Source organism: Eufriesea mexicana, unplaced genomic scaffold, assembly GCF_001483705.2.
Source record: "Eufriesea mexicana isolate 0111107269 unplaced genomic scaffold, ASM148370v2 scaffold8635, whole genome shotgun sequence".
NCBI lineage: Eukaryota > Metazoa > Arthropoda > Insecta > Hymenoptera > Apidae > Eufriesea > Eufriesea mexicana.
Window position 1 is genome coordinate 79288 of NW_016916370.1, and position 22728 is coordinate 102015.

The 22728-nt window shown below is 30.3% G+C and overlaps 2 protein-coding genes across 2 annotated transcripts; one reads left to right on the top strand and one right to left on the bottom strand.

Annotated features, from left to right (window-relative positions):
* Positions 1-198: 198 nt before the first annotated feature.
* Positions 199-1220, bottom strand: LOC108552927 (putative protein TPRXL). Its single transcript, XM_017907623.1, has one exon. The coding sequence runs from the start codon at positions 1159-1161 to the stop codon at positions 199-201; it is 963 nt and encodes a 320-aa protein (XP_017763112.1). The 5' UTR covers positions 1162-1220.
* Positions 1221-3213: 1993 nt separating this feature from the next.
* Positions 3214-19062, top strand: LOC108552933 (uncharacterized). The gene is made up of 6 exons (XM_017907629.1): positions 3214-3228; positions 11507-13765; positions 16108-16455; positions 16922-17155; positions 17702-18190; positions 19042-19062. The coding sequence occupies exons 1-6, from the start codon at positions 3214-3216 to the stop codon at positions 19060-19062; spliced, it is 3366 nt and encodes a 1121-aa protein (XP_017763118.1).
* Positions 19063-22728: the final 3666 nt, after the last annotated feature.

Consider the following 22728-nt stretch of genomic DNA (forward strand, 5'->3'; position numbering starts at 1 on the left):
TACTTAATTGAGAAAGTATTTAATAATGCTCAAGTGATTTTATCGTATATATTATTATATATTATTATATATAATAATATATAATGTTAGTTAATTATTTTATTTTCAAGGAAATACAATTTTATTTTTCGACGATTCTTTTATATATATTAATTAGGTAATTTTCACTGTTCGATTAATTAACGACAATTATAAGATTTAGGCTGTACAATTATAAGATATAGGCAATACACACCGTTGTTTTGATTTATCAAATAGTAATTTAGTTGGGCATGAAAGGACATATTGGATATAATCGTTGCCATTCTGGGAACAAAAATAATATTTTTTGCAATTGGAACCTAGGATTGGAAATCTTCCATTTGCAACACATGGAGGTACTGTTGTCGATGGTATTTGCGTCGAACTTGATATTGTACTTGGTACTGAACTTGGTGTTGAACTTGATGCTGGACTTGATGATGAACTTGGTGTTGAACTTGATGCTGGACTTGATGATGAACTTGATGCTGAGCTAGGTGCTAAACTTGGTGTTGAACTTGATGCTGGGCTTGATGATGAAGTTGGTGTTGAACTTGATGCTGAACTAGGTGCTGAACTTGGTGTAGAACTTGATGCTGGACCTGATGATGAACTTGAAGCTGGACTCGATGTTGAACTTAGTGTTGAACTTGATGCTGAACTAGGTGCTGAACTTGGTGTTGAACTTGATGCTGGACTTGATGATGAACTTAGTGTTGAACTTGATGCTGAACTAGGTGCTGAACTTGGTGTTGAACTTGATGCTGAACTAGGTGCTGAACTTGGTGTTGAACTTGATGCTGAACTAGGTGCTGAACTTGGTGTTGAACTTGATGCTGAACTAGGTGCTGAACTTGGTGTTGAACTTCCTGCAGGTGTAGTTTGTTTACAGTCGTAGTTCGAGGATGACGTGCAGTATCCCAATGAAGGATCAAATACCATTCCAGTTGCACACATTAAATCGTAGGAATTAAAGTTAACTCCATTGAAGGTACACATGTAGTAATTTTTACACGTTCCATCATTTATCGCAAACATGCTTTGCCCGCACTGTCGATTGGAAGAAACTAACTGAAGTAACCCCATAGGGATCAAATTGAAGATGAAAATAATTTCAAATGCAACGAAAAGTACTTTCATCTTGTATCTAATGAGGAGTACTATACTGGTTCGTGAAGGATGAAGTTCACTTCGAGAGAATCGACGAGAGTATGATCCTTGATTTAATCATTGCGGTGAATATATTAACCTCGTTGAATTTATTGCTTTATTGTGGAGTATTATGAACATCTGTTCAGTTCTTAGAAAATGCAAGCCGATCATATCCGATAATACTTTGTTTATGAGTAAAAGATATGGTGTCATTAATATTGTCTTATGTACAATGTAGAAATGTACCATTAACTTTATATCTCTCAAGTTCTTTGAAATCTTTTCAGCCATATTGCTGTGAATAATTTAAACTCTTTGACAACAAATAATATACAGTGACATTTAGCAAATATTCTGAATGGTACAGTTAGCATTTACAACCTACCATTTTTCCATTTTATATGTGACTCATTATATTTTTATATTTTGTCATTGATATAAATTTAAAATTTTATTTCGATTGCTTGGTACGTATTTAAAATTGCTTTAATAGATTTTGATTGAATAATTTTATTTAAAATATAAATAAATTAAATTAAGCTTATAGACTCATAATCTCTCGATATATTTAAATAATATTTTATACGAATGAAATTGTTTAATTTAATTAATAAATAAATCTAGCAAATAGACCATTAATATTTTATTATTTATATTACTATACTGTAGGTGAGTGGTTACACATACATTATAGCTAGCAGAATTAATACAATATATTAGGAGCTAATATCCTTTAGATAAGGTGAGACATTGAAAAATTTGTTGTTGGATATTTATAAAAGGTACATTATTTCTGCATAATTTAAATATTTTTCGATAAGTAGAAAAATTAATAAATCTTAAGTTTTTAAGACCACTTTCATTCCTTTTTTAGGGTTGAATTATTGAAAACCAAGGGATTCAATTGCTTAGAGTATGCAAACGTAAATATTACTAGCTGATCGTTACAATGTAATTTTACAGTTCAAACTCCCAAACGAGACAATAATTCTTCAATGATTTCATTTACGTATTTTTAATTACGTCTCAACGTTTCTATAATTTCCTAATGATTTTGCAGATTTACCTGTTCTAGTATTTTTCATTATTTTGAAACTCGAGTGCCGACTAATTTGTTTTGTAGCTATAAAGTTAATTATTTTGAATTAACTTTCCATCCTTAACATAATTGAATCACATTTCACAATAAAATAGAAAAAGAGGGATACGTGAAAATATTTTCATTCTTAAAAGAGATATTGCAAATTTTAACAGATACATTAAAAATTTCCTATATTTCAAGGTATTGTTAGAAAACTTACGAGCTACTATCAGGGTTAAAATCAAAATTCTCTGATCTAGGTGATTTACCTGTTAATATATTTTGCAAATACATTCTCATTGCCACAGTATGTACGCATCAACAAGGATAAAGTGAAAAGAAAAATTGGATTTACTTGCAACTACACGGTCAAAATCACTGTTGGGTTGGTCAGTTAGGCAGTTCCATGGAACAACCCCAACAGCCAGGTAGGATTCCCTCGACCTAGGTTTGTTCTTCAGCAGGGGGTTCGCAGGTAAAAGAACTTTCGTAGAGGTATGCATTGTGGGAGAGAGATTGGTAGGTAGAAAAGGAGTTCGATTCCTCGAGAGCAAGAGAAAGAATGAAGAGCTGGAGAAAGAGGGAAAGAAGAAGACGCTCCGATGGACTCTCTCTTTGACCCTAGTGAAGCGTGCACCTTTCTTCCCGTTTTTTCCTTGTTCTCTTCGAAGTTTCCTTCCACGAGACACCTCTACCCGGCGTCCTTGTTCCTCAACCTTCATCTTGCCGCGAGGAAGCGACCGTTCCTCCGCATCGTGCTCATTTTGACCGTGCGTTACCAATGACGAAACGTTCAGTTCGTATCTCTCTCCTTTTTTGTTAAACTATTTCTTTTAAACGATATCGCGGTCACGTGGTCTTCGACTAATTGTTTTTTCTTTTTCATTGAAAAGTGTGATCTTTAACCTGGTTTCTGTGATATGTTCCTGATAAGAAGGACCTAAGACAGCCGGTGAAACATGAACATTCTTCGAGTGAGTATTAGTAACGTTGCAATGTAATTTTAAAGCGTTTAACAGATTATTGCAAAATAAGATATCAGTTTAAATAAATGAGGATTTTGGTTATTATTCGAAAGATATCTTTTTGAATTTCCAGATGGGGTGAGAAAAAAGAAATAGTGATATCAGAGATTCTAGTTTTTGATTTTCTATATGTTATTATCTTTATTAGTGATTTAAAGATATTTGTTAACAAACTATTTACATATTTTTATATATAATTCTGTACTTCTTTATTACTTATTATTAATTTATTAATGTTACATTCCTTTTGATATTTTTTATTATTATTATTATATTTATATTTTTTCGCTCATTTGTAACATCGATTAATGCCATGAAATAAAAAATAGATCTTTATCTTAAATAACAAATTAAGTATTAATGAAACGCTTTAGCAATAGAATTTGAGGAGATTCAAAGATGGAGGTAATTAGTTTCACCTGTGAACGATTCACATACATATGAGTCAGTTTTAATTCGATATATTTATGGACGAATTAAATTTGATAAAAGTTTGAGAAGAATAAAGGAGAAATATTTTAAACGAGTAAAATTTGCAACTTTACACTTAGCATTTTTACAATTTTTTACACAAACTTTTTATTTCGTAATTATATATTGAATATTTACTTGTATGTTTTGTATATAATTATTTAATTATCGCAAAAACGTATCAACATCGTTTCACAATTTATATTATTAAAAAATCTAAATTTAGTATAATTTTGATTAGGAATGATTCATAATTATTATTTTATTTATTTATTATTAAAGAAACAATCTTTGACAATTGTTTATTTTATCAAATACTTTTCCCTACTTTTGTTCTAAAAAATTTAATTTCCTACTTCCTACAATTAAACAAGGTACAAAATTCAATGTTAAACAGTTAAAAATATTTAAAAAAGATCGACTGTTATTTAAGCAGAATTTTGTATTCTTTTTTTATTGTTATAAATATATTTTAGAAGTCTTATTTTTTATATTTAAACTAATTCTAATATTAATTAACTCGATAATAAATAGTATTAGATACTTTTTTTTATACCATTTAAAATGCATTTTCGTTCAATTCAATTTTTCGTTTATAATTATTCACTTGCAGTTAGAAATTAATGGTTAGAAACTCTATACATATGTATTTCATTGATTTTGTATTGTACTTGTGAGAGTAGATGTTCGACTTTTTAACCATAGATCTTATGGGGCGAAAGCTGTACTGAAGAAAATAAACTGTTATTCTCAAATAAATTTATTTATATTATAAAAATACGTTTTCAACAATTAATGACCTACCAGTGAATTTATTAATTAATTACGTTACTCCACTTTTATCTTCGACAAGGAATTTTCTAAACTATTTTTTCAGTCATAAATTAATCAAAATCGTTTGATAATACTAATTAGTTACCAATTTTAGTACGAAAATGAGAAATTAAAATTATCTTATTACGGAAATAATTGTATTATAATAGAATAATGCGGAAATATAACAAGATCGAATCCATTTTGTAATATAACTGTATCTTATGTGATAAAAAAAATATATATTTATTCACTTATATATGAATTAAAAAAGTTCATGTGGAAATAATTTAAAAAAGGAGTGATTGTCTTTTCCAAATTATTAAATTGTGCATAATATTATACGTGAATATAGACATATGTGTAATATATTAGAGCAATACATGTGCGTTTATATTTTTCTTTAAGTAGGATTCTGTAAAAGCACTTCTCGATTTATCATGCGAAGCATAAGAGGCGAAAGTTAAAAATCACTAATTCAAAGTCTGGTAGCACGACGATCCAGCGACATGACCAAATTTAACTATTTTAAGAAATCCACTTGCGATTAGTCTACTTCCAACTTGAAATTAAGTTAGTTTAAATTGCCCATATTAAGATAGGATATTATTTTTTCATTTTACCTATTTGTGAATTATGATATATTATTATTTACGATAATATTATAATTATTACTTAAATTTGTCAAATACGAATTTTGAATAAAACTGAAATACTTGATATTAAAAAAATGTTGAATTAGTTCAATATTCGTAAGTATTTTTCAAAATGATAATAAAAGTAAACCTTTCCTTTTTCAATTCTCTTTACAAAATTCATCAATTTCACTTCTATAAAGTTTCTTACGTTCATAAAAAAATTGGTATTAATATTATCATCATTTTCTCTTGTTGTATCTTTATTTCAATAACTACATTTCTATAGTACTTTTGTAATTACAATTAATTACATTGTGCACTTGTGCACTGATATCAGTAATTAAAAATTCAGTGCAATAAAAATAGAAATGAAATACTAATTCAGACAATGATAAAAATAAACATATTTCCTTGTATCTAGAATATTAAAAATTATTGAAAATAAAATTATAAAATACAACCTAAGAGAGAAATAATTAATATTTATTGAAAGATATGTATCTAAATTCAAATTTTAAAATATACAATGGTATAACAAACTTACAAATCCACTGAAATTTCCTGCAAAATGTTTGATACAATTTTTCATGTTTCATTAAATCATCATCACAAATTTATCACGTAAAAATGTATACAACAGTTTTAAAATAAAATATTCTTCCATACAAAAGAAAAAAAATTATATATGTATAATATCCAAGTATAATTTTATAATTTGTATAAATATCCAATGTATTTATGTACATAATAATTTTAGTATTTTTATAAAGTGACAATTTCCGCAAAAAGCGAATACAAAAAAACAATTAGATATACATAGATGTCACAAGATCTTTAATACATAGAATTAGTAAACGTTTATCATTTTCAGTTACGTGTAACATACGCGAATCATCTTTTTGCCAACACACGCCTCATAACCTCTTACAATGTAACATTTAAAGGCTCGTTCGGAATTCAGCCACTACTAATAAACTACTTGGCAAATTTTCAAGGAAGGATAAATTAATCCACAGACATACCCGTTTGCAAAAGCTTTCGAAAGTTAGAACTGATTTGTATACACCGTGAATTGCCAATCGTACATGATCCAACAAGGACGCCGTGAACGAATGCGAGGGAAACATATGCTCGACGCTTTCGAATGATCCTCGCCGTTTGGCATAGTGCCAACATAGGAGCGAAACTCTTCCGTCTACGACCTGAATCTGTCGCTTTCCGTTTGCACGTTGCTTCCTCTTATCAGTGTCAATACCGATTTTCTTCGAATATAAGCTTTACGACCTTCTTAAGTACTCGCCTTGATATAACGTATTTCCATACTCTAATAAATATCAGTGCATTAGATTATACAATATATAGGACGTTTAACGACATTTATTTTCTTTTTCCTGTCAATTTTTCATATTAAAGGCTCATATTAAATTTTTCATATATATTACGAAATATTATATGTACCAGTGGTTTTCAATCCGTGTTACATATATCACTAGTGATACGTTGAATATTTCTAGGTGGTGCATAAGTTGAACTAAATTATATAAAATTTTTAAATTATACGCGGTGGGGTATGCTATAATGAATAGATATTACTTATAACGAAGTGATTTAATGATATATTGGTTGGTGGGGTACGGGAAAAAAGTTTGAGAATCGCTGATATTATAACATAATAAAATCATAAATTATGTGTACAATTATAATTTTGATTAATTAGTACTTAAGGCAAAAACTCGTTTAAAATCTTTATATTGATTAAATTTGATCACTGAGGAAAAATAAGCATAGTCCCTGATGAATATTTATATATATATTAGATAAATGTTACTCAACATATGTGATATTTAATGTCACTTATTTTTCCTTTCTTTTTGGAAATTTTCTAGTATCGAAAGTGATTTTCGCGTGTTAAATCATTGTTTTCATTGTTTAGTATTTAGAAAAAAGATTTAACTTGATAGAGAAAATAAAAGGTGTGATCCATTGATAGTGTTAGTATTGTTTAAATTTTATTGTTGAGAAGCAATTAAACTCTTCGGAAATATATTTTATATTTTTATATACAATTTTATATGATAATATTTATATTTAATTTCAATACTTACATTAATGTTTCACGTAATATAACAAATTATATTAAAAAAGTTATATTAAAATTTGTATTTAAATCAAATTTGGTTATATAAGGATTTATGTAATTTAATTAAATTCAATTAAATTCGATTTAGTTAAATTCAATTCTTTTTGTTGCTTTATTGCGTCATAAGGATAATGATCTATATAGTATGTCAATCGATATAACGATCAATAATCGATTGGAAAATTGAAAACATAATTAAATACGCATCCTCCATTTTCTGACATTTGTTGAAAAAGCGGAATACGTCTAACGTGGGCGATAATTAACTCTCATTATCAAGGTATTCCTGTAATTGTCTTTCCCGTTCAAGCTGCTTCGTTAAAACCGTTAGAGCCTGTTTCTTCTTAAGAGTAAGATTTCAAGATTTTCACTTTATCTCTTCTCACCAAGTTTTCAACAAATAGAGTCTTCCTGTTCGAAAGTTTATTTCTTATCACGATTACCTCACAAAAGAATTGCAGGAAGACAAATTAAAATAAAATTATTGATATGCATATGATAAATATTCAATTATTTTATACTATCGTTTAACTATTTACTACTTGATTGTATAATTTAATTATGTACAAATTTTAACTATTGCTTCATTCGCATTCATTAAGATTATACATCAAAGTACTATATATGCAATAAAATTCGATATGACCAAGTTTTATTCGCTACTAGTAATATTTTTATTTTTATTATATCATTATTATACATATTCACTGTAATGTTATATTATTCACTATATTAATTTTTAATTAACTGTGATAATCGAAACATCAACAATTATGAACATTTTCTATATTAGTTTCTTTCATCGACTATAAAATCTGAAATATTCACGATTGTTCATCACGTTCTGTTTTAATATAATCAAAAACTAACAGAACTTCTAAAAATCAAAAAGAGATTAAGAATTATTTGTTACTTTGAAATTCCCTTTATAAACGTTGCGACTTTAACAATTTTAAAGATGACAGTGATATCATGTTCCTCGTGTCATGAATTATTTTCGAAAAGAATAAAAATTCTTCTCTGCCAAAACAGGATTTTTAGTACATTGGCTCGGAAATGTTCTTAATAAACGACGATATTATTTCAATTTGTGGTAGTAAGAGCAGAAGAAAATTGCAGTCTCATTATTGGCATTGGTTAGTCTCGATTAGCGTCGGCACTCATTCTAGCACACGTGTCCCTCACACAAGCACACCAACACCTTGCTGAATGCGCATTATACAGATTACATGCAACCACATATTACATCTTCTCACTATAGGTCGACTCTCGTAATACCCACAGCCCACTTACCTACATTATCCCTGCTACGCGAGTGGCTCTCTTTATATACTTCGTCTATTACAGTGTGAGAACCACCTACTCTTCAATGAAGAACAGATCTATCTCACAATCAAACATGGCCGATTACATACCACTTCTCGACAACCGAAATTAGATGACAATGTAATTTTAATCACTCAATTATTTGCTCGCAGTAAGAGTTTCATTGGACAAATGTCACAATTGAATTAGGGCATATTTTCATCTAAAAATGTAGATGTTCGAATCTTTGTTAGAAGGTTAGTAACATTAATAGTGTGAATATTATTATATGCAGTATGAACCCTTTGCACTCGAGAGGCGCCTTTCAGTCGCCATTTGTTAAAGTTTCGAAGCTCGATATTAATTAATATATCAAATTTAAAATAATGTAACAATGTGCGAGGTATCGAAATTGAATAATTCTACGTATTAATTATTATACGATTTCTTATTTACTGCTCAAAAGATAGCTTATAGCAGAAAATTTGTCAACTAGTAACCTTCTTTAGCTAAAAAATCGTCGAGCGCAAAGGGTTAAATATACTTTATACCGTGATAATTTTTTTATGTACTATCCTAAAATCTCTAGCACCCTTTTTTGAAATTAAAAACATAAATTTATTCGTATAATAATCTCTTTTTCTCTTTCATTTTTTTGAAAATGAAATTAAATAACATAATACATGGACAATGTCTAGATGGGAACGTTAGTGGAGTGCAAATAGATAAATAATAGTTCATATTTAATAGTGTATTATTATATTAATTATGAATTATTAATTATATTGGTTAATATTAATAGTATTTATGGTATTAATGCTACTAATAGTATTAATTACAAATTTAGAACATTTTTCAACTTGTTGCCTTTTTGTAACAATAAAAAATTGACAAATATTTTTATCTTGAAACATTTTGAAATATTGTATTGTTATGAAAAGTAGAAAACACGTTACTTCGAATAGCAATAAATGGAACATAGGAGATAACTAAATTATTTAAATACTCGAATTATTTTTATATATATTTCCAAAATTCATTCAGAAGAAATACATACATAAGTATGTATCATTGTATAAATATCTCATCTTACTTCTTTTTTTTCAAATGTCATTCAAAACCAGAAAAAATCATTTTTGGAAGAATAATATTTATAATTAAATATCTTTCACATAATTCAGTAGTTAAAATTAGAATACTCTAGAATTAGGGAATTTTTTAGTAACAAATAAAATAAATACTTTCAGTTTAATTTTTCTGTAAGTATAATTTTAGACTTCGATCAACTGTAACAATAAGAGTAGCTAATAAATAAGTCTAAACTTTTTAAAAACTTTTATAAAGTCTTCTCAAATCTTGTATTTAAAATAACTACGTACCTCGTTTATACCACTTACAATAACATGCAAAGAAAAATTACGTACAAATTTAACGCTAAATTATCTATTTATTTATTTATAAAAATACGATAAGAACTCGACTTGTTCCTGGTACACCTTCAAAAGCGACAATGCAAAGTGATACTGTTTGCTACTTTCGCTTGAGTAACTACCTCTTATCCGCTGCTAAAAATATAAAGCACACTGACTTTGATGTTAGTAGGTTTAAAAGTGATATGAGGGGACTGTATCTTCTTTTTTCCGTTTGTTCACTTTCTTATGCAGTTCCGGTTCTCGCGATAAGTACGGTGATCCACGAGTACTCTCGTTCTCTCTCGCACGTCCGCATATTTTACGGTAAACGTAAAATAGCACGTGGAGTAGCACGGGAACACCATTGAATTTGTGCCCCGTGAGAAACTCGTAGGCGATAGCTGGTTGCTCAAATCTTCTCTGCACTCGATTTTATGCTATACTTGCTCCCCTTTCACTCCTGACCCTCTGTTTTCGATAATTTAGCTGAATATTATCTAGCAAACGCAGTAATGAAGGCTACCAATTATTCCTTGCTAAAATTTTTACTTCGTTCTTTCCTGGAATTTCTATTGAATTAATTTAACGATAAATTAAAGTGAAATTACGAGGCTTGAATTAGACGATGCTTTCGTCTTTTGACTCATGTCTATCAATCTTCTTCACTGCAACAAGTTGGAACGAAGAACTTGTCACTTTTCGTTAGTCTTACATTTTTGATAAAACATGGAGAATAAGGGATTGATAAAATATGATATATAAGAGTAAAAAGATTTACGTGGCTGATAGAGAAATACAGAATTAGTATAATCGTTTAATTCGAGTGAAATTGTATAGTTCTGGCATAATTCAAAGCTGTGCTGAATGTTCCTCAGGAAGTGGCCCACTTTGGTCTACCCTGTGTTTATTTTCCATGGTTATTGACTACCGTGAGAAGTGTACGATGTTCTCTAAGAATATGATTTTAATTCGTTCATGAATTTTCATCTCCTATTAGAAATGTGATATTTGTTGTTAATTATTTATTATTAATTATTGAATTAGGAATGTCTAATTTCTCGTGATGCCTGTTCAATTGTTATATTAATTGCACATATTCGTTGCATATTCTAAAATATCGACATAATTAACACTAGAATTACCGACCTGTAACCTGTACCTAAATATAGTATGATAATTAAGGAACAAACATGGATAACACTAATTAAAATCTCTCGATGAAAATAAATATACGAATAATAAACATAAATTAAATATATGATAAATAAATAAAGGCGTATATAATTACGTTTCTATTTAAATAAAGATCGATGTTAACTCAAAAGTTGCAATAAATTGCATTTGCAATAAATATAAAAATAAAAAGTTTGAAATCAGTCATTGTGATTAGTTTTAGTGCGTTTAAACTCAATATTCATTCGTGACCTAATTAGCTCATATGTTTGTAGGTTACGTTAACACTATCACTGCTCATCTCTACGTACAGTACATCATCCTGTTTGAAAAATGAACGAAGCGAATCAGCCTTCAACAATGGTCAAAACATTCGACATAATCGAAGAGTCGGATTAAACGAATATCTAGTTCCACCCCCAGTACCAAAACCTCATCCAGTGAGGTCAGGAAGAGTAGTGAATCATCAACCAACGGAAGCTCCAGGATACCTCTCGCAATTCATGAATTGGTTAAATCCTTTCAGTTTCGGTTCTTCGACTTCTACACCTCAGAAACTGCCACCCCACCTTGAACCTTCGTACCCTCCACCCCCTCAAACTTATGGTCCAGTACCATTTAACGTACACTCTGCACTGCAACCTGGCCCGTCTCTTCATCCTCCACTTGGATCTCAAACTAGTCTACCTTTGCATCCTCCTCTTAGTCCATCTACTCCTGCTCAACATCATGGTATTCTTCTTACAGCTCCCCCTGGTGCACATCATGGTCCACCTCTTAGCCTTCCTCCTGCTACACATCCTAGCCCACCTCTCAGCCTTACCCCTGGTGCACATCCTGGCCCACCTCTCAGCCTTCCCCCTGCTGCGCATCCTGGTCCATCTATCAGCCTTCCTCCTGGTCCACCGTTGCAACTGTACAACGTCCCTTCACCTGCTTTTCACGATATACAACCCATTCTTCCAAATCCAAAAGACAGTCGCGGTCTTTACCTACCACCTAACAAAGGAAAGCAGTGCAATCCCTGTAATAAGATTCCTTGGATTCCCATGCAAGGTTCTGGATTTCACACAGAAAAGCATTCTCACCCTCCACAGTCTCCAAATGCTTATCTACCACCCAGTAACCAAGCGAATCACGATGTCCAGTACGCGGCTTCACACGAGATCAGAATCCCTGATCTCTCCCAAGCACCTATCGATCAAAGTCCCTTCAACAACCCTTTGCCAAGTCCACTGTTATACCCCGGGCCAGTGCCACCTCTCTACAAAGCAGAACCGTTTAATCGACCATTCCAAAGTCCTCCTGCGATAGAGAATGTGGGTCACTTTGAACCACCACCATTGCCTGTGACACCGTTAGCTGGTCAAGAGCATAGAGGTCCTGAAATTAACGACCAAGGCTATAACATTCACGGCATCGACGAACTAAGGTCCATTGGAACGGTAGTTAATCAGGGACACGCGAGTATCGTACCTCAGAATCATGTAACCGACGCCAACAAAGGCTTTACTGATCTCAAGGAATCATTCGGTAGTTCGATTCCCGACACTCAGTCTTCCCTGTCTGTATCATCCTACCAGGATCAAGAGTATCATAACAGCCCTACAATCGTGAGCCAAGGAAATAGCGGTGTCATAAATCAGCCTGTAGAACAGGGCCAGAGTACCGTCAGTAGTTTCGGGCTTTCGAATGCCGAAAGTCACGAGTTCTCTGGTCAGAGTGGTAACGAGTACCGTGAGCCGTATAAATCAAATTCAGCATCTAATACCGAATTGAATTACTTACCGCCAGACTTGAATCCCTCTGCTAGCTTTGGCACTTCCACTTTTCATAATCAAGACACCGAAAATTCGAATTATCAGTACTCCGATGACCTGTCTCCCAGTGGTAGTGTCGTCAAAGATTCTCACGTGACGACCCAGACACCATCTGTGAGCTCCTTTTCTTTGAAGGAAGAGCAGATACATTTTGAAGAATCACCGCTGTTAGATCTGACGAAGAAAGGAGAGAGTCGAACCGACGTACAATGGTCTACCTCTACTGTAGGGTATAACGATGTGGCTGAAACGTCGCATAATACCTTGAAGACTACTACGGATTACGGTTTGGAAACTGACAACATATATTTCGAAGACTCGTCCAATTTTGTCAGACCGACAGAATCTTATTCCTCATCGGATATTCAAAATATTAACAGCATTTTTGGACCCACGGCGTCTACCACTGAAGATTTTCCCACTGGTAGCAATCGCAATATAGAGACGTCAACAATTGGTACGCAGTATACAAATCAACAAGACGTTTCATATATACCGCCATCTGGACAGCCAGCGTACCTGTGGCCAAGTTTGCTTGTGCATGCATCAAATTTGAGGAACGATTCGACGAAGAGTCAAGTGTCCTCGAATCATCTTGCCGAATGGAATAATTCTTTTCCGGAGGTTGGGAACCCTGGAAAGCAAGATAGTGGGGGTTCGAAGGATGCAAAAGACACGCTTCAGAGGCAGCAGGGCACGAAGCGAAATAAGCAAGTAAGTAAAGTCATTGGTGCAAATTTAGTTGTGTTTTTGCAATCGCAAAATATAGGGACGTCTCTAGAGATTTCGGACCCAGGGCTTAGTCGTGATTTTATGTTTAATAGCTTAAAATGTAGTTTGGAAACTTGGTTTTTTGGAAATTATAATTTAGAGCACATCCTAATTCTGACTATTTCAGTCCAAAATTAAATTCATTACAAGGATAACATAGTCTCGGAATTATTTATTATAACGAAGTTGTGAATCGTTGTACATATATAGTAATCTCCGTTGACACCGAAATGACAACGTAGATGTCACTGACACCCAAGATCATCTGCAGTTCTTAACGCCAAGCAGTAAATAGGAAAAATTGTTAATTAATCTTTAATTTTAATTTGGTTCATTAACAAACAATTTGTTCCTACTAAATTCTGTTTAATATTTCGAATATTTAGAAAAACGTTGATTTTTTATAAACTATTGTCAGAAATACCCAGAAACGGAAGAACCCGTTCCAAACCAATATCGTACGCTATTGATTGACGTTTGAATGGTTTAAATATTCGTTGTTTTGAAACTCAAAATATCCGTACTTTAGGACTTTGCTATCATCCGAACCTACTATATGTTTGAAAATTGCATACTTTAACAATTAAAATTATATTTAAGGGGATCTTAAATCTGGGTCAAGGAAGGACTTCTCTAGGAACTTTTTTTTCAAGGAAACTATAATACTTTTTAGTATGAGTTTCTTGCCCTCTTACTTATTCACTTTTAGAGAATACTTACAATTTTTTTCAATACAAAATAATGAAAATTGTGAGAATTATGTAATAATGTATACAAGCAAAATTAGAAAAATTATTCGGCAGTGGATTCCCGAATATCCAGTTTCGTTTTAACCAACCACATTTTCGTTTATAATAAAAAAAGAACAATATTTCTGATACATGATATGTACGATCGATGATTAATCTATATTCTTAATGATAAAAATCGATCATCACTCTATTCATATTCTCCAAATTCTTTATTTGTTGATTTTGTATTTTATCTTACCTAAGTTTTCAAAATTTTGAATCACGAAAAAAGTGTACAGTTTTAAATTTTCAAAATTTATAACTCTTGGATTTCGAGAGGTTTCGCGAAATCCATCTGAGAATCATGAGGAATATTAATTATTTACAAACGACTGAATTTTATATATTAATATTACTTCTAATTTTACAAAACACAAAAACATCGTTATCAGATCAAATCGCATATATTACTGTCGAATTTTAATCTGTAATACCCATTGGGTAATTCTTGTAGAGTTTACATTCCTAAATAGGAATCCGTAATAAAAATTGCTCCGTCACTCTCAGTTTTAAAAAATTGTAAATTTTTCTAAAAACGCAAGATTTTTTAGTAAAATGAAGTATTATGTAAAAAGTAAGAAGGTTAGGGAGTTCATTGTTATCTTACAAGTTAGGTGAGAGTATTCCAAATTTATCAATGCCCATAATTAAAATTATTTATGCTTCTGAATAACTATAATTGTTGATTAAAGTTTAAAAGTAAGTCTCCATGCGTCTTTTTTACGCATATTTTTGCATTTTTACAAAAAGATTTTTATCTGGCACGAATTTGCTGCACAGTAGAGCATTCTGTAGGCTTTTCTAATGGAGAAATCTAGGAGCAATATTAGGATGATGTTGAATGTTGACAGGACGGTAAAATATATATCGAGAACCCGTAAGCGGGATTTTCCCGCCACGCGGCCATTGTTCGCAAATCTAGCTTCGTCAGTGCCGTAGTCACGCGTAATCGATACCAAACGCATCCTCCAGTAGATCTCATCTTTATATATATATCACATATATTTATATATTTTCATGTACTCTTTTATGCTAATACAAAATTATAAGAAATTTCTCTAAATTACTTGTAATTTGAAACAGTTTCATTATACGATAAATAAATACGAATGACTTTTTAATATACGGTTGTTAAAAAATAAACTTCCAACCAACTTTTAAGATGAGAATGAATTCTTTATCGTTCTTTCTTTTTATTTATCTCATTTTAGTAAAAAGTCTTGGGTTTTTAGAAAAATTCACATTTTTCTTGAACTACGGGCGATAGAGCAATTTGGATTATCAATTCGTGTTCAGAAAAGTAAGCTTTACAAGAATCGCCCATTGGATATTACAGATAAGAGAAAAAGTTAAAATTTGTTGGACAGTATTGTGAAAGATAAACATCATATAGATACAATACATGGACAAATACGAATTTAACTTATTAAAATATTAGAAATACAATTTAATGTCATGAAATAATATAAATTTATTAAAATAATTGTATTTTAGGTACAAGTTATTATACCATATACGTCAGAGTATACACCAATTCCTTTCCAACAATCCTATGGGGACTGGAGTGTCAGAACTAATTTCGAACGAACGCAGCCAAGAAAGATCCCACCACGAAACGAATTGAACGTTGATAACTACCTTCAGCAAGAATCTAGGAACGATATTCGAGTAGTTAATCAATTTCAATCGCAATTTAATTTCAACAATTCAAACAGATCGAACGTGCAATCGATAAGACCATCTTCAACTATAGTTGAAGATTCAAGAAGCGGTACAACAAAAGTCAACACTTCCATTGATGTACGCAGGTTGCAAAAGAATATCGATAACTGGACGATACAAGTAAGCTCATACAATCAATATTTAGTATATACTATGTTCATAACAAATTCCTCCTTTTCCTTGAAATCAAAATTTAGTTCATTTATTATTTTTCTTTAAGAAATAAGGAATTACTCGATATAGTGATTGAGATTTTTATACAGTGTTAATTTAACATAATTAGTTTAAAATAGTTCAAAATAACTAAATTTAAATAAATTTTTCAAATGTTCCATATAAAAAATTTTCTTTGCTTTAATTTCTAAATTTAAAAAAATTTATCTATCAAATTAATATTTTCTGCTTAATTTTTTATTTTTTTCTGCTGTTAGCTTCTTTTCCACCCCTTTTTTGCACGATTAAAAATAATATATATGTATAGTATAATAATGATAACAATAAAGTATTTCTTTTGCAATGTATGAACACAGCAGTATTAGAACAGTAAAACCAAGAAAACAATAATTAATATAGTAAATTTATTTAGGAATATTCAAAACCTACAACATCTAGCACAATTTTACCTAGTTCCTTACACCCTTACCTTTCACCATCAAAGAAAATTCCAACGGAGTACCTAACAACAACAGAGCCAGGCGACCATACCAACGAGGCGAAAGATCACATTGAAAGTGTGAAAACGTATTCTTTGGCTGGATTTAGTTTCAACGAAGTGGAACACGAGGGCTCTGCTAGTAATCGCATTGAATCGACTCAACCGGTAATTTATTGCGTCTTGATTTCACAAACTCTTCATTAATTTATCTATAACAATCTCCAGACCACTATTTGCTGTCATCTAACTCATTAGTAATATCAGCCAGTGATATCATGTATCTAAATTAATAATTTATAATACACTGTAAATAATTATTTAACGTTATTTTATTTATTGAGTATATTATCTAGGAATATTATATATTGATATCTTATTTAGTAATGTACAATAATCCCTAAATCATTAATTACTATTATCTAATATATAAGTGATATTAATTTATAATGATATTAAATAATTTCTAAATTACGGTTTAGTGTCATTTAATTTATTAATGATTCTTGATGACGATATTATATATTAATATACTAATATATTAGAAATTTACAATACTCTCTAACCATTATTTAGTATTATCTGGTATTGATAATATTAGATACTGATATATATTATAGTTAATGATTGCTCATATTGCTTAATAATATATAAATTCATATTTTTATTTTCACCAAATTTGTTTTTATGAATACATGAAGTATAAATTTCCAGGCCGCAAAAGTGGTACGAATAGAGAGCCCAAAGGCAATGGCCAGCAGTGGCGTACACACCGTGAATAAGTCAAAGATGGAAGACAAGTCAACATGGCGGGCCCACTCCGTGTCAATATCACCCGTGAATAAAGAACGAGTTTACGTAGTAACGCCACAGCCGGTAACAGAAGTAACCCTGAAAAACGACTTCGAGAAACAAAAAAACGAAAGGCGAAGGGAAAACTCACGGCGAACGAATGAATCGATCGTCAGCGACGTAAATGACAACAAGAATAATATCAGTGAATTCGAAGCGATCGAGAAAGCCTATCAGGTGCTTCCACAAGCAGTAAATAACCTTGCCGTCGCATCCACTGGAAAGGAAAACATTCCTTTGTGGGGAATTATGGAACACGAGGAATTTGCTTCGTTGAATTTGGACGAAAACGACGATGAAATAGCTGAGGATGTCGTGGATGGACCGGTACTTTACTCTGGACACTCTAAGGTGATAAATTATTCAGAACGTTAATCGTTTACGTACCATGGAACACGATCGCGCGAAACAGACTATATAGGGAACTATAGTGTGCTCGTAAATTATTGTATTGAGGGGCTGCTTCGATTAATGCGAAAATGACATCGTAGTCACCGAAATTCAAGACCGTCGGAAGTAAATCAAGGAGTAAAATGAAAAATATCGATGATTAATTTGAAATTTCAACTTTGTTCGTTAATTACTACTTGTTACTAATTTACGATAATAATGTGTTAAACATTTTAAAGAATTTAATCTTTCGTAAATCGTTGTTGACAACACCCGGCAATAGAAGAATTATTATCGTATAGTACTACTTGATTCGTGACCACATCATTTCTCCCCAAATATTTCAACTTGCTATTTCGAAAGTCGCAACTTTTTTACTTTTAGGTTTGATCTATTTTACGAACGCATTATATTTCTCGCGTGGATTATGTCATAAATTACCACTGCATTAAACTGTGACGCGCAACTGACACTGCATTTCTAGATTCTACCGCAACGCCACCTGTCTTACTAACGCTTATAAACACAGCGTGACCGCGCCATTTGGAATTTTTCAACATGAACTAAACCAACGCGATCGTGTTACTTGGCACCATGCGATAAAAATTTTTCGAACACACATAAATGGTTAAAGATATTCAGTCATATAGATTTCTTTTATTTTCCTGTTGCTTTATCCTTTATAGAAAATTTTGAAATTGTGTTAATATTATGATTTATATTAAAATCAATAAATTCACAAATTTATTTGAATAGTTTGAAAAATAGAACTTACTAACAAGTTTACATAATAATAATGGCATTATCTATAGGTATCACGAGCTAAGCGATGACATGCAAGTATTTCTTAAACATGGAGGCTGAAGAATACAATTTTGCAATTTTTGTGGACAGTTGACTGTTTGGTCGTAACTTCTCGGTTTTAAAGACTTCCTATTACTTCGATTTCGCGTAGAGGAACACAAACGAGATAATTTTAGTGTTTTAAGTGCACGATTAGAACTTTATTACGGCCAGTGTATACTTATATGTACTTATATTAAGTCAAGTTAGTTATTTGTAAAATAAGTAGCTACTTTTGTAAAGAAAAGATGCATAGCGTGCTAATTCCTAATTTGAATTTATACATTCGTTCTGTATACGAAGAAATACTATAAAAATACCTTTTCATTCATAGAAATATCATTTGATCATGTGTTATTTTTGTAAATATACGTAAAGTTAAATATACATTTAGTTCGATAAATAAGATTAAACTAATTATAAATGCCTACTAATTAGCTTATGTGTAAATTTTCTAATATTAATAATTATAATTGTACAATATTAGAAAATTCAATAATAATTTGTTCCAGATTGTTGAATAAATTAGTACTCGATCGATAACACGAAATATCTATGGGGCATTAATTTTGGGTTTAAACTATAATTTTTCAAGATTGTACCATGAAACACAGAACATAATGTATACATGTAAAATGTATAAAAATAAATATGTTTTAAGGCGGTACAAACTATAATTATAAAATTATAAAATTTGCGTTTAAATATTCAAAATTAAAATACATTATTTCTTATTAATTTACAGAATTTTTCTCCAAGTACATACACTATGGGCCAAAAATTTAAATGCACATAAAGCATTTATATTTTATGCTTGACACTGAAACTACTGACATATAACATGTATCTAAATGTAGTATACATAAATACATGATACTAATTAAAATATGATGAAATTATTTAAGTATATACATTTATGTTATATTATCAATATAATATAATAATACTTCTATAAAAGTCAATGTTAAACTTGCTCAAAGAATCTACATGGTTTTAGTAATTATAATAATAATAAATCTGAAAGCTATCATCTTGACTGATTTGATAGTTTTAATGTCAACGTTACATCTATAACATATATCGAATAACATTAAAGTCATAATGTATACTTAAATATACTACACATTAACAGTTATAGCTAAAATGGTATAACAAAAGTAGATGAGCATACATATATAAATGTATTTCTATTTCAGTAAAAATTGATATTAATTTTAATTTTAATATTAAGTTTTGAAATTTGTCATCTTGAAATGTTTATTAATTCTAGCATTAAATGAAGTCATCATTGTTACTGATTTTGCTAGTAACAAGATACGCAATTTTCCTTCAATTGCAATCAAATATATCACCTAACCTCATCTACTAATAAGAAGGTAAAAGTTTTCTTACTGGTACATTTAATCCATACTTTTGGTCTCCTGTGTAACTACTACTTACATGTATCTCTGTGTCATCACTTTCGTTGATTTTGCATAATTGGAAGTCGTCCAAAAAGACCTAGCTATTTGTATTCACTTGCTACTGTGATGCACATTCATACGTATTCCGCGTACCGCTTGTTTGACAATGTTTAAGACTTTCCCGATTATATGGTGAAAGGAGATCGTACCTATTCCGGTTCACGTTGTTTCATCAATTGAAAAGTGCGAGCATTTACCATGAATTCGTGACTGAAATTTTGAATTACGATACTCTCTAATTTTATCACGCTTTAAAATGCCAAGAGATAACAAAAGGCATTTAAACACACACGTGTTTTTATATACAAACATCATTATACGAGTATGCATTAATCGTCACACAATTAATTTCTGGAGAAAAATTTCTGGGTTATAATAAATGTCTCTTGCATAGATAACGTGAATTAATTAATAAACAAATTTTTATAGCAACAGTTAGGTTATATAGCGTGTTCCACAAACACTGTTGTTTACCATTTCGATCATATTTAATAACAGAATGAACAGAGTCAAACATCAAAAACGTTATTTTAGGATAAATGAAATACATTATTAGTACTTCCTTATTCAAAATTTTAATATAAAATATCAAACATTTTATATATAAAGAGAAAAAGAAAATTTACTTCTAAATTTCTTTTAACCTCCAATTGTAAAAAAAATTGCATTAATTATGTCTGTTTTTCAACCCTGTATCTTTAACAAATAATACTTTAGCTTATTGTATAAAATAATGAATACATTTGAAATGGATAGAATTGGTGGAACACCACGTCTAAATATTTAAAAAATAATATACTCATAATTATTTGAATAATACAAATTTCATACTTTACTATTTTTACATCATAAAATCTAATTTTTTGTTAAACCAATGGATATTATAATTATCATTTATCGTCGATTACAAATTGCACTATTTTAAATTCAAATTATTCAAATTTTTATTTTCTAATCTTCTAGTATAATAATAATTAATCATTTAAATTATCTAAATTATTTCACCGATTTTTAAAATCATTTAAACAATTATGAGCTGTAATATAAGTATATTTTTATACAAATATTCTAATAATGCGAAATTCAGAGAACTACTATACGGATTCGTTTCAAAATTGTTAAGATGACTCGTTTCAAAATTCTCAAAATGACTCATTTCAAATATTTCACTTATGCATATTACAGAACGCATTTAGCTACTTTTGACAATTTTCACTTAGACAGAAATCTAATTGTATACAGAGTGATTCATAAATTTATGTTTATCCCTCAAAAGATGAAATGACTAAAATAAATAAAAAATATCATACCTGCATATATCATGCATATTTTAGTTTCCAAATTGAGTGATTAAAAAAAGTTTTCTTCTAACACCAATCTCTTAGATCTTTACTTTTGGAACCGTTTAAGGTCTATTCTGTATTCAACGCAAGTAAACTACGTGCACGACCTAGGAAAAAGGATATAAAATAAATTTAAAACTATCGAAGAATACTTCCAGTTTTCGAATAAGTGTATAATTAAATGGTAAGGAATGCAGTAGCTAGACATTTAAAAATTTTTTTTAAGGAAACTATGAAAGCCTTACAAAAAAATGTTGAGAAACTGTGGACAAGATCCAATTAAGTGAAACACCCTGCACAATAGCTAAATATTAACACTAAATACTAAATAATTAATATTAATAGTAAATTAATGAAATATTGCTAATATTAATACAGTAATTAAAACTAAATATTTCTTCAATACACAATTTTTTACAATTATACACGTTTTTAATGCACATTTTTTTATAATTTTACTTTTTCAATGCACTAATCTTTATCCAATTTAATGATAGTGCAATTAGCTAGTTGAAACTCATAATTTGAAAATAAAGATACTACACCGCCATACGACACCTTTTTATTTATTACTTATATTTATGTTCATGCATTAGTGTATTAGTGTAATTATGCATTTGTATGTAAATTCATTCTCAGAGTATGCATATTCATTTATGAATCACCTTGTATACTTATTTATCTTTATCGTATCACTTCAAATGTTATTATTTATATTCAATATTGTTATCACTATTAATAACAATCATAGTTATTATAATGAGTTATTCAAAAGAAGTCGGTAGATCTAACATTAAAAAAGTTCGGTACAATTATGCATATTTTCGAATATTTACATAAATCCGTGTAA